The 14,592-nt window shown below is 35.1% G+C and overlaps 1 protein-coding gene across 3 annotated transcripts in view; it reads right to left on the bottom strand.

Annotated features, from left to right (window-relative positions):
• adck1 (aarF domain containing kinase 1) overlaps positions 1–14,592 on the bottom strand; it is a 121,502-nt gene that overhangs the window by 39,945 nt on the left and 66,965 nt on the right. For all 3 annotated transcript variants that reach the window (XM_041265856.1, XM_041265854.1, XM_041265855.1), the window contains exons 5-7: positions 10,357–10,515; positions 9,231–9,389; positions 6,834–6,950 (exon numbers count right to left, since the gene is read on the bottom strand). In XM_041265856.1, the coding sequence (XP_041121790.1) occupies positions 6,834–6,950; positions 9,231–9,389; positions 10,357–10,515 (435 nt within the window). The remainder of the gene's footprint in view (positions 1–6,833; positions 6,951–9,230; positions 9,390–10,356; positions 10,516–14,592) is intronic.

The raw sequence follows: 14,592 nt of genomic DNA, 5'->3' as shown, positions 1-14,592 counted from the left end.
ACCCGGAGCTGTACAATAAAGGACACACAAATTATGAAGACACGACAATGAGGGAGAACATCTGGCAGTCCATTTCCAGGGGACTGGATATAGCAAGTGTGTATGATTCGTTTACCTTTACTGAAATAAGTATTCTGAAAAGCTATTATGTATTCTACATTTTTATTAGCCGTATATCGCGTGCGCCTGTCGCCACTGGTGTGAAAGGTAGTGTTGCCACGAAAGTACTATTTTATATAACCCAGTGATGATATGCAAATCCTGCACTTGTATTTCTTATATCAAATGATGTAATAGGTTTTGGGGGAAAAGCTTCTGATGCTGATGGCCTTTCCCCCTGGTAGCTCAGGATAGGGCCCACATCTTCATCACAAAAAAACTATCATAAGACTCAAACATCAGTAGGTCAGGGACTAATCTAATGAATGTTCACGGCAAGTCTAACCACAATGGAGAAACACTACAAAGTCTAGGGTCCTTAATTGATAAAGATAAACAGTTTATTCACCAAGACACAAACCATAGTAATAATAATAACAGAAAACCTCACAGCAAATTAATTTGCTTTATATTACTTCTCACTTGATGAGTCATTATCCACATGGAGGTTGTTGGTTTTGAGACATTTAAGTTCCAATACTTCATGGTTATAGCTTAACTCCAGTGCTGGCAGGGAAACTGGTGACAGCTGTGTACCTAACATGATCATTATTATATTCATCATAATAATCACATAAATAATAACAGCTACGACTCGAAAGAATTCTAGCTGGATGAAAGAAAATCTAAATTGAAGGGAACATTGGACACAGCCATTTGGCTAAATGAAATCTAAAAGCCTGCATTACAATAGATTGATCAAAATCAATACAATACAGTGTATGAAGATCTAGGGTGAACAAAACATAACAATGGTTTGCTTAGAGCATAGAACAGCCACATACTGAATACATTAGAATAATTAAACCTTTCAGTTGCAATGCTTCAGTGAAAAATAAGTTAGTACTTATGATATAGTGATAACAATACTTTTTGATGACTTCCCAAAATAATTGACATTCAAATGTCTTGTGAACGTTTTCTTATTCCGTTCACTTAAAAACACTGCTACTTAAAATCTGGAGAACAGATTTGTATCGGCAAGGAATTGCACGCAGTAATCACTAGGGAATGTCCCTATATACGTAACAAATAATTTAAACACCTTGAACATTCATTCCATCCTGTTTGCCATATATTGTACTGGCAAATGCTTACATTTTATTTCTCCCTAAAGAGATGTCTAATAACTGTGTTTCCAGAGTGTTACTGTTACCATAGCCCTATACATATTCTTACACTGTTAGGTAGACTGCAGCAACACACACCAGGTTGCAGGAGAGAAAAACTAATTTAAATCTTTTTTGCTTCACTAAATGACATGCACAGCAAATTGAGATATCTCTCACACCCACAGCCTCCCTATGGGGATTGGTAATAATGGGGATTTATATTTTACAAAAATACAAGCATTGCTCATCACTTTACTCTCTATTGAATTCATTACAACACGAAGCCATTCTTTTCTAACTGTGAAAGTTCACGAAGCAGCCCCATGCCTGTCAAATCATTTGAATAGCTTTTAAAAACAGATTAATCCTACAGTGTCAAAAACAATGAAGAATACATCACAATCCCCATCACTCTCCTTCAAAAGTTCTTAAACACCAATCTGCGGGTTGGGAAACCTAACTATTGCCGTGGTCAGTTATCTAGCTTAAATGACCACTGAGTCAGACACGAATGCTTAATAATAATAATAATAATAATAATAATAATAATAATAATAATAATAACCTCTATGTGCAAGTGCTTCCACTGCATCTATTATAATAATCAATTGGGCTTAAAATATCGCCTTCATTTTTTGGTCCATTGTTTTGATGTTACAGTACATTCGGAAGCATGGTTTGAAGTTGGAAACTTCTGCAAACAAAGTTTCTCAAACACATGTTTTCCTTACTGCACTGTACATAAACTCCTTATAGCTCTGAGATGAATTGATAGAATAAAGCCCTCTTCACAAATTCCATGCACGTCTCCCAGTACAGAGAAAAGTCTATTTCAGCCATCATCAATCTTTTGATTACTTACACGCCAGCTCTCACACAGAACCACGGAGACGCCACAGCAAGTTAATAATTCTATCCATTTTCTTGGGAAGACTCCATCATTTATTATGTTCGATATCTATCTCATCAGCTGTCTAATAACTCTCATCATCATTGGTTAATGTCTCAGCCAATCTTTCTTGAAGATAACATACTGTCTAATAACATTTGTTTACTTATTTTTAAACTTAAAATAATATAATGTGGACTGCTATTTATGAATTGTATTGGAGGGTTTTTCAAGGTCGTGGATGTAGGAATGATTGTTATTCTGCACATTGTAACAACTAATCATATCATTGGCTATGGTGTGAGTGTGTGAATATATATATATATATATATATATATGTGCAAGAAGTCAAAGCCTGGTTCCCAAAGGACACTTTTGGCGTTGTTGGATTTGGGGGCCTGGCCGAAGGACATCTGTCCTACAGAGAATGCAATTTGTGGAATAACAGTAATTCAGCTGTCCCCAACTCTAATGATTACAGAACCAAAAAACCCTCTCTGAACCCTCCATCACAAGCAGATACTGGAGTGAAATATGCAACTTCTCCCATGCTCACAATAACTGCACAACATGCTGAGTCACCACACCATCTGCAGTGGTGTTCAATTAAAGTGGCTGGTTGACACGATGTGGTTATGCACCACCCCACTATACATAATTTACAAATTAGCCTAGACTGTTATGACTAAAACCTGGCTCCAATATAAAGGCTGTAAATGCCTTAAACAAATTAGTTTGGGGGCCATCCAAGTTGCTAGGACACCAGGATGCTGCCTTTGATAAATTGTTAATATTGCAAATACGGTGATATAGCAATGAGGAATTCAGATACTGCAACATCTGCATATTTTCTGTATAATCAGCTTGTAGGCAGGTCTTATAAAGCAGTTAGGAAAAAGGGAGTAGTGGAAACATAACACATTTCCAGGTTACTAGTAAACTCAAAATTAACACCTTACCTATCCTTTGATTACATATTTATCTTAGAGATGACCAAAGCTGTTTGTCAATAGTAATTGAATAAATACTGCGTTTGTTTGCACTTCCCCAGTGGTCTCCTCACCACACTTACCAAGAGTTGCTTGGGGAATCTGCTATTTTAAGAAGCACAGAATGAAATTATCCATCATTGGCAATGACCAAGCTTTTTAGCCATGACCATTTTGTTTCAGTTCTCTTTATTGTGTAATTAACTGCAGCTTGTTTGTGAACAAACCAGCGTGAAAAAGCCAGCTACCTCCTGTCATGGAATGCTTGCCCTATTGGTTGAATTCTCCACGAGACTCCACTGTTTTATCTGTATATCTTGTAAATGCAGTTGCTGTGCATCACTTGATGTACAGCTCGGAGTGAAAGTTTTCTGCTCCCGCACTCTTGAAAATCAACCGTGTGTAATGAATTGGCATCTCAGCCCGCTGTATTGAATGGAAAGGCAAAGGCTGGATGCGAACCGATAACTTCACAGTATAAAGACGAATGCCATACCATTTGACTAAAGAGCAAGCTCTCTAAATCAAGAGGTAAGTGCATGGCTCATGCTTATTATTTACTCATCGGCCACACGGAGGAGATCCATCACAAGTGTCTTCAAAGAGAGTCTGCCTGGTATGCAGTTCTATTGTAGTAAATACATTAATATCATAGGGTCACACAACAAAAAAGCGGCATCAGACAATGACATTGTTCTCAGCTCTTTTTCAAAAAGTTCAAGCGCTGGGAGTCAAACTAGTTTGATTTCAGTCTTGATGCAAACTACCAGGACCAATTTCAACTCAGTCCCAGAAGCAGACTGAAACAATGCATTAGACTCTGTGTTATTGTTCTTCAGGCAGCTTGATGGAAGAACACTATTCCACTGCTTTTTGCTGCATTGTCCTCTGAAGCTCAGATTTGGAAACTTTCAGTCAAGGTTATTCACATAAGAAGTCATGCTGAAATGTCCTACTTTTAATGGTAGATGGATTTTTCTTTACTTTCATTTTACATCTTTACCTACTAATTTCATGCCTTTAAAATGTGTTTTGTTTTTGTAAACATAAACTGAGTTAATTAGTTAGCAATTAAACCTACATGATTTATGCCTGACAGTGTCAATGCCCCTGTGAATAAACAAGCTTAAGAGAACAGACACTAATTACTTTGAATCAATTCAGTGAGGATAACTTCTTTAACTGCATTAAAACAAAGCATCATGGGTCTTTATTAGGTTAAAACTCCAGGGATTTATTGTACTCATTTTCATTGGATGAAGTCTGCATCAAATTTCACCTTACGGTGCAGTGAATATCGTAATGTAAAATTTTTGTAATTAATTAAATTGTGCAAATACTTGCACTTGTATTAAACTGCCTTGTTTGCTCTGAGGATTCGTTTTCTTGACAAGGATGGTGCACATGAGAGCATGATCTTGTTTCAGTGGAATCAAGGTGGGTTGCAACATGCTTACAGGGCATTAATATAGACTGATTTACAAATCAAGTTTAAAAAACATAGTTTACGGTCGTTTATACGTGCTTTCATTTTTTTTTTTTTTTTAACAATTTCTTTATAAAACAGATCAGAAATTCATGAGCTCAGTACAACCCCTAATTTGCAAGCCTGTCAAACCAACGATGCCTGGATGTAAAATAAAAAAGAAAGGCTATTGACTTAAACCGAGCACTCTGTAAGACAACCGTCAGAGGACTTGCATACTATTTTTTTTAAACAACTGTACTAGCCAAATGAAATAAACACCACACTGGTGCTAAAATGAAACCATTTATTACACCAACAAAGGAAAATGCACTCACAAGCTTTCTGAACCAGCAGACCCACTCATTAGGTGTAAAGCACCACACAAATATTTTATAGAGGCTAATGGACTGTCTTGCAGCAAGGAATTTAACTACCTAAAACAAGAGTGCTAGTAATAAACATAGGTGCCATAGAGGTGTGGAATGTCTTGTTTTTAAAACAGTTTTTAATGTAGCCCAAACTGCTCAGCTCATCTGATTATGTTTCTTTATGTTTTTTTTATTTATTTTTTTGACAATTTTGTCAATATGGCAACAGGTTGTTAAATTAGGCTAGTGTTTTGTTCATATAGACTACCGAATGTATTCCAGTAGCTCTTACAGAATGGGATTTCTTTCACTGGTTGGTGGTTTGAATTCCAACTTCCCTGAGCTGACCAAATGAACCAAAACACTCCAACAAAGCACCAAAAATAAGAGGCAAATTAATGTGCCACTAAAGCTATATTTTTTTTTAGATCCTACTACAAATGATAAGCTTAATTTCAACAGATAAATGGCATGTTCAACAACTAAATATGAAAGTTATGTGAAGAACTCCATAAATGTATTATTTTCTGTTAAACAGCATACAATTATTATATACATGTGTTGAGTATTTAGTCACCCTGTTAAATGGTGTTTGTATTAATGATTGTGTATGCAAATACAGTCTGTCTGACTCTAATTTAATATTGATTGTCTGACTATAATTTAATATTGAACAAACTATAGTCAAAAGCAATCCACTAATTGTTTACATTTCACTGTTTACCTCTAGAGCCAAGGTTCAAAGTGACAGGAACTGAGCAGCAAAGTGTGTAGTACCCAGTATACAATGCTGATGTACAGTAATAGTGTTCCATTTAAATAAATCAGCATCTGGAAGAGACTGGGAAATCAGATCTTTCAATAAGACAAATGTTTTTAATAGAAATTTCAAAATTTGAAAAATGTGTTATTGAAATAGGGGATGGTTGGTGGCTTATTTATTTGAAATAGATTTATTTCGAAAAAATATCTTGTGAAGCATCATACTGTCATCATGGGGGACTGGGATGTTTGCAGCTCTTCACAGAGGAAACCAGAAAGGCACAATCACCTTACCAGTTATAAAATGCTGTGTTTTACATGGGTGTCTTGTGCTGACAAAATAATCTGATGTCCAACAACAGTGACGCCTACAAATAAATTGAATGCACTGCAAGCTTTTGGCAAATACACTGTCCAAAAATAACACCTTTATTTACTATATATAATTTTTTTTAAAGTCTGCCAACTGAAATAGCATGGAACTGGTTTAATTTATTACAAGACAAGGTAAATTGTGCATATTAGCCTATATAACTAAGTAATAATACATAGGTTATATAAGTTAATATGCACAATATATATGAGTCTGACTGAAAATGAGCAGAACATTCATTGATCTTGAACTGATCGGAGTGCATAAGCCCCACAGACACACAAGTGGGGCACTGATCTGACAATGCTACTAAACTGCAGAGCTTTGTGTCAAAGTCAGTGGCAATTAAACAGAAGAACATTTAGGTGACCAGACTTCATATTCGTAGATCAGCAGTACAATATGCATGTGCTTTATCCATTAAAAAAAAAAAAAAAAAAAAAAAAATTCTGGAAGAAGTCTGACTAAGACAAAAAGCAGTTTTGCAAGAAGTAAAGCTATAGCAGCTAATTTATTATTTAGTTACTTAGTCATATTATCATTATTATTATTATTATTATTATTATTATTATTATTATTATTATTATTTTTTTTTTTTTTTTTATTATTATTTTTTTTTTTTAACGTTGTGAAACTAGAATAACCAAAAATCTATGTATTTGGAACCAGCTGATTTGCAATCAAAAATTATACTTAAAAAAAACCCTGTTTACCTCATTGACATCAATGCAATTTTCCTTCATGTACTCCAAGTCATTAACTTGGCCCCCCTCTACAAATTCCATGGTGAGAACACGCTTGGTTGACAGGTCCCAGTGGATTTTTGGCACCTACAATGAATAAAGTTTATCAATGATTTAACATGAACAAACATGCATCAAGAATAAGCAACAGTAAATATGAACTGTACTGTATGGATAAGATTTATAAATCTTATATATATCACATTCTAGAAAGTGTAATCTAGTCAGGTTATATTCCCTGTAAAATATTTTTTTTGTTGGACAAGGATGACTTGTACGCAGGCATGCTCATATATCTAACCTATACGTGATTAAATGTAAAATAGGATTGCTAGTTGGTGTATTGTTTCCTATAGTTTTAAACACCCATTGTTGCATTATGCTGCAGAGCTCAGACTGGGAGAGTGGAAAAGTGGCTTCAAAATGAAGAACACTGCCCTGTAATTGTCAGACACATTAAGAACGGGGCTTCTCTGAAAGAGGTAAATCTTTTCTGCTTTCTTGTGAAAATGCATTGGAATTCCACTTGTGTCACCACCAAAGGGACTGTGCCAAACAGTCTTAACAGAGAGCTGGTCCCAATAGAGGGACATCTTTAGACTGCCTCCAAATTTAAAGGGACTGACAGAGACTATTTTAATTCTGATTTAGACAGAAGGAGTGTGTTCACTGTATGTATGTATGTATCTATCTATATGTAGGTGTGTGCTTTATATATATATATATATATATATATATATATATATATATATATATATATATATATATATATATACGTGTGTGTGTGTGTGTGTGTGTGTGTGTGTGTGTGTGTGTGTGTTTGTATCTCTTTATATGTTTGTGCACATTTATACAAATGTGTTCATGCATTTTTGTGTATACGTAGAACCCAGTGGTTTGTTTTCCATTATTCACATTGTTTCACATAGTAATAATATCATTATAAACTCTAATACTTTGTAGTAAGGTTCCCTGTGGAGTGAGTAGGCTTTTGTGGAAGGATTTTGTTTGCCTTGTTATGTCTTTATTAATTTAAAAAAAAAAACACCTCTGAAAACCTATTTTAAAAGAAAATTATTAAATACCTATGGACCTTTTTCCTGACCTAACAAATGTAACTAATCTGCAGACAGTTCTTGCAAGACCTTATTGTTAGTGTAATAGGCAGTGTTGGGTGATGCATAGCCATTACGGATTCTGACCCCTGGCAGTGAAATAAGTTTGAAGATTGTCACTTGAGGAGCTTTTGTTTCATCAAATTTGCCAGATCAGGATTCTCAACAGTAAAGCACCTCATTATTAAATGTGATTTACTGCTGATGCATCCCACATGTTCTTTATTTTCTAAGACTCACAGTCGTGACTAAATAAAATAACTCAAGGACAATAAGAAACACGTTGATGGAATGAATAAGTGAAAAGCTGTTGGAAGCACAAAACATTTCTCATTATCTAAGGAGTTACTCAAAAGGGAACAGCTGAACCAATTATTTACCTGACAAAGTTCTTACTAAAAAAAAAACATGCTTGTAACATATCAACTCAAGTGCCCCTCAGCATCTTCAGTATCAAATAGACTTGTTTGTTCTATTTTGAAATCCAAGGTCAGAATACTACAGCAGGATGTTCATTACAAGACGGCTTCTACACATTTGTGTCAAGCATCTCCTAAACTCACTCCTTTAATGAGATGACAGAGGGGCATGTCATGCCTCTCCTTACTGGTTTACCCTCAATTATCAAGTAGGAATTTGTTTCTTGAAAGACAGCAGTAGATAAGCCTTTATGCTAGATCTTTATGTATACACTATTGCATGGTTGGTAAAAAATGTAAAAGAAAAAAGTCTCAATGAAAAGACCGTCATCTAATAGTCTGCCTAATGTTACTACAGTGAGGCTACAGCTAGATGCAGCACGTACTTAAAGATATTACTGTACTTCTGTTTTGACAGAAGCAATTACTTAGGGTTAGTAATAGTCTGGGGAGAAAAAAAGGATTTACTGCAGATACTATTGATATCTTATTCTATTTTTAATTTCCTTGAGATATAATTTGTATTACGTCACACTGATAACATCTCTTATCAACTGTTGGGAATGCCAGCGCCATATAATCCCCCCATAAACACTTTCAAGGATTAAGGGCTTTTATCTAAATAATTCAAGGGGTTGGACATCTTAAGGTATGTGTGTGGGAGGATGGAGGAGGGGAGATGTAACACATTTTCGGAATAGTAAGTAATGATAAAGAATGTGTGAGACTCAGTAATGATGCAGTGATGTCAATAATATGTGAATTGAACCATACCATCACGAGGACTACACGTGACCACATGGCCTTTAAAACATATTGCTTCTGGTTACTACCTTCAGGAATTCAAAGTGCTTGAGCATGTCTGCCACTCTTTCTGCATTTCTGCCTTCATTTAAGAAGTCCAACTCCAGAGGCATGTTCTTCTTGGCCTCCTCAACAAGCCACATGAAGCCAAAGTCAGGGAACAGCCATGTCACAGTTTTGAGTAGAAACTATAAAATTAAAATCGAAAAACAATTAATTCAATTGTTTCAGGCTAATTTTCTTTTTTATCTTCACTTTGGCCCATAAGGGATTCCAGTGCTTTTTTCAGAGTCATGACTAACTTTTGCTTTCAGGCTGTTTCATGTGCATATATATATATATATATATATATATATATATATATATATATATATATATATATATATATATATATATATGATGTATATATATTATATATATATATATAGATATATATATATATATTATCTATATATAATAATATATATATATATCCGATGGGTAGGGACGTGAGAATATGTGTCCCGTATAGTATTTAGATACTATGTTAAGTGAAAGGAGAGTACGTTATATATATCTATTACGATAATGTGCATCGATATAGTATAGTATATATAATATTAGGAGGGATTATCATAACATTTTATCATAATGTCATCACATATTAGATTGATTAATGAGATTGATGTAGCATCAGGATCAACAATCAGCTGCACAGGCACACATCACTGAGCTCTAAACAACAGCACAAAGTTAAATATACCTCACTGGTAAAATTCCACTTTTCCTCTCAGAAATTTCTGCAACAAATAAAGATGACTATTCACGAAATATCTATTCTTTCAAGTTACACAAAAGCAAAGAGTTGTGCTGTGTTATAAGAGTTGTCAGAAATTGTAAGCTTGGGCAGAATTGAAGATGACCATTAAGCTACATGGTGATCTAAAACCTGCATTCCGTTCTATTTTAGTAACAGAAATACGGCTTCAGTTGTATAAAGACATTCTCCTGAAGGTAATTAAATCTTTCTTAGTTTCTGCAATTCAATGTTACAATGTCTATGTCACCTTACTGAGGTTCAAGCTCAGTACCCATTTAAAATTCAGTTGATGGTGACTGCCACGACCAACAAAAGCATTATGTGCCTTGCAAGTTAGTGCAAGTTTTCATACTTACCTCAATAACCATAATGTCCTTGGAACTCTGCGTCTGCACTTTGGGATGCTGCACTTTGACAGCAACTGTCCTCCCATCATGCAACACTGCCTTGTGAACCTGGGCTAAAGAGGCTGCTCCTTGAGGGGACTCTTCGAAACTCACAAACAGCTGTGCAATCTGTCAGAAAGGAGACCATAAGCTTTCTTGTATATAAGTGATACCAAACCTACACTGATGAATCTCTAGCATGATACCCATTTCATAGTGAAATAAACAGCAAAAAGGATTAAAGGGTTGTTAGTTGAAATGGTGTGTTAGGAATCGGTCTCAGTCTCGTGAGTGTGGTTTTTTTAACACAGTTTGACAGCCTGTTTCTTTGTTTTTTTTCTCCTGAAAGAGATTGTTAAGCTTTTACTCTGGCATTTTATTTACTGACCTATTTGAATTCACAATTCATATATTATATGATATATATATATATATATATATATATATATATATATATATATATATATATATATATATATTATGGAAAATGTTTGGTTTATATGATACACCAATACAGAGCTATCCGTTGAACAGACTTACAGATGACTCCAGACAATAGTGCATGAAAACAATACATTTAATAGACATATGATACAATAAGTACCACAGTATTAAATAATTGAAACAGACAAATGTATTGGGTATCAGGGGAAATAGACTTGCTGCCACAAGGTTTATATTAATAAACATGTATTATCATGAAACTCCCAACAGTAACTGCAATATTAATGGTAAAGGTATTTCAGCAGTGTACACATCTATAGCAAAAAGACATCAACCTAATACTTAATATTAGTCATTGTAGTTATTTGAAACATGTCGATATGACTTAATTATTAAGTGTGTGCTTTTCCCCAGCCTCAATCCCACTTCTGGGCCTATAGTTGCTGATTACATCAGGTCCTGACATGAAGCTATATTGATGTTTGGTACAGGGAATACAAATGATATTTGTATCATTTACACAGCATGTGTGGTCTTTTGTTGTTTAGTGAACAACAAGGACATGAAAACCTGATGCATAATTTGTTTTAATGAAAAAAAAGCTTGCAGTTGTATCACCAGTAAATACAGTATACTATATTTTAAAAGGCAATACTTCATGCAAGGAACCTCAGCTTTCAATTTCTGAATCTCGTTTTAGTGTTTCCTTATCCTAGCCTTCCTTATCAGCCATATTAATCAAATAGACTTGCCATATACATTCAGATAAGGTTATATTCATCATAGAGTAAATCAGAGGAGCTTTCAATCTGGCTTTGTTGGGTCAGACCAGTTTAAATAACTGAAATGCAATTACTGTGATTTTTAGATCCTTTTTGCACCCTTTTTATAATCACATTGCATGCATGACTGAGCTGCTGTTATAAATTACATAAATGGAAACCTTAGGAAATGTAATTCCATTTTCTTAAACCATTGTGTAAAACCTGTAACAAATAAAAGCAATTTGTGAGCAAAATGACCACAATCAAGAAAATTGGTCTTGCAGTTTTTAAAGGAATATTAGCCACAAAAAATTGCCCATCTCTTTCAAATATGTTATGCTTTGTGTTGTTCTCATATCTGTTTTTCTCGATTCTTTACCACAGCTGCAGTATTCCTGAGAGTTAAACACAGACCATGTGCATAAATAAGAATAACAGTACTTTCAATATACAGTAACAAACGCACTTGTAAATCTGGTACATTATTTTGATATAGTAAAAACAATAATTGTCAACTGAGCTAAGAAGTCCCCTGCTCTTACCCCTGTTGTTGTTTTCTTTTTATCTTCCTTACCTTCAAGACATCCTGAATAAGCAGCCATCTGGTTTAGGGATTCAATGTATTAGTCTTTTGCATACTTTGTCAAAAAGCCAACCGTATGTTGGAGTCTTGTGGTTAACATGTCAATTGTTTTGACATGAATTAGAAAATTGTTACCCCTCATCTCTCTGTGCTAGTTCTCTGCCACTAGACTGCACAAGATGACAATAGACAGTAAGAAAAAAGTATAAAGAAGAATAGTAACAGTTTTTTTAAGTGTTTACCACAAGAATTACATTAGAAAAAGGCAGGGAATGGCAAGTCCCTTAGTAGACTTGCTATCCCCACATTCAATGTCTGTGTCTTTTTGCATCAGTCACACTGGCTCCTCTTTTGAAAAGCACAGGCACATTTCAATGTGGGTTTCACAAAATATGTGTGATGCATGGTGTGATGGTGTGTGATATGCAGACCTGGCATCACTGTGAAGCTCACAGTCATTCACAGCACAGAAACAGAGAGGACACTTCTGGGTCCTTTCACCATGTTAAGGTAATATTTGAGTGACGCACTGCATTGAATGGTCAGTGGCATAACAATGCATAGACTTGTAACTAACATGTTAAAGAAATGCATACCGATATGATGTCTGATATAAAAACTATAGGTAATTACATAAATCTGCATAATGCTAATCATTTTAGGGTTCACAATTTCAGTTTGGAAAAAAAGCATCTGCCATGACAAACATCGCGTTTGAGATTTGACATTAAAATATCTTTCATAAAGAAGACACTTTCATCTATAAAGGTCCTTAACATTGATACAGTTCTACAACACCCATGTTTTGGTTACCTTAGTGACCCATTATATTATAAATTATTATTCAGACTCTTATGGACATACATACAGACAAACCTTCCCATCACCTTGACTCAATTCACTACTTAAAGTCACTATCCCACAACTACCTCATTTTCCTGCAATTTCAGCAGCTTCGTCTGGGTTGCAAGCAAACTGCAAATGCTTTGATCACAGCAGTGCAGTTAAACCTCCCATTTTTCAATTGGGGTTTCCTGGGATTTCTATAGGACCACCTGTCGTCCTGCAATCTGCTTATTATGCAATATATAGGCCAACCTTTTCAACCTACTGTACCTTCAGTCTGTAACACCTTGATCTGCAATATGAGGCTCTTTCATATAGAATAAATAGCCGTTCTGCCAAACCTCCAAGACTGCTGTAGCCCACCTTTTTGCTTGCATGTGTGTTTCAATGCTTCCTCTTCAGTTGGACATGTTGTCCAACCATCTGCTGCTCTTGCCAGTCAGGCAGCTCCACCTTTCAGTATTCCACCTGCTCCACCTCCAGTGCTTGCCTCTAACTGTCAACATAACATATGCACAACTATGGCTCCACCTGCCAAGTTAGCGTCCAAAAGCGAAACCAAAATAGCAACACCATTGCTCTCCTCATTTGCATAAACTACAATCCAAGAGATTTGTTAGCACAATTTTGCTTTAAAAAGTAAGTGTTGTTCTAAATAATTTTCACAACTTTTAGCGGGGGGAATTGGGAAGTCTCTATTAAAGCAACACCTTTGGGCCTTGCATCTTTCAGACAAGATGAATTTGGATTGCATATTAAACTGTGTATTTGGTAAGAGGACATAAAAGAACAGTGTTTACCTTGTACCCGAGTTAAATCCCTCTGTACTTGCAATTCAATTTAGTTTATTTAAAAATGGATTATGCCATGTCATATATTGGCAGTCAGCTTATTCCCAAAACAATAGACTTTACATGAGAATTACTGACAACTAGTGATTTTTTTCAAGTTACCATGTGTTAGGGGGAAATACTTCAGAGATGAAGGGGCCATCCAAAATTATCATCATTTTCTGAAAGCTAGTCAGGTACATCGAATGTATTTGCCTAGCAAAAACAGTGGACTTTGATGTTAAATCTTTTTGGCACACCATTAAAATACTTCTTCCAACAAAAGGACATTCTATAAGAAAAAATAATCCAACAAGCTTATTACTTTCCATACACTCATCTTTGCAATTACACTGTAAAACATTCTTTAAAAAATAGCAGGAAAGGGAGAAAAATGAATCATTTGGTGTTCTATTTACAAATGCGAAGCACAGACATTCCATTCCAGGCTCAAGCTGGCACTATAAAAACAGGTCATTAGGTCTATTGATCTGGGGCATTTTCAATTCCATCAGAGATCCAGTTTATACTTGCAAAGCCCAACATGACATAAGTGGATTCTTAGTTGGTATCTTTAAAATTTCACAGAGAAAGCCACTAATGGAAGCAGCTTATAACAGTTGCTATTACTCTAGGTGTGTATTCGGTTTTTTTTTGTTTTGTTTTTTTCTCATGAATTGTTAGATTTAGCCATCCTCCACCTATATTACCCTAATTTGGTAAAAAAAAAAAAATACAT

The sequence above is a fragment of the Polyodon spathula genome, chromosome 12 (genome assembly GCF_017654505.1).
Source record: "Polyodon spathula isolate WHYD16114869_AA chromosome 12, ASM1765450v1, whole genome shotgun sequence".
Taxonomy (NCBI): Eukaryota; Metazoa; Chordata; class Actinopteri; order Acipenseriformes; family Polyodontidae; genus Polyodon; species Polyodon spathula.
Note: the sequence above shows the minus strand (reverse complement) of the source record. Positions and strands in the feature narration are given on the sequence as shown.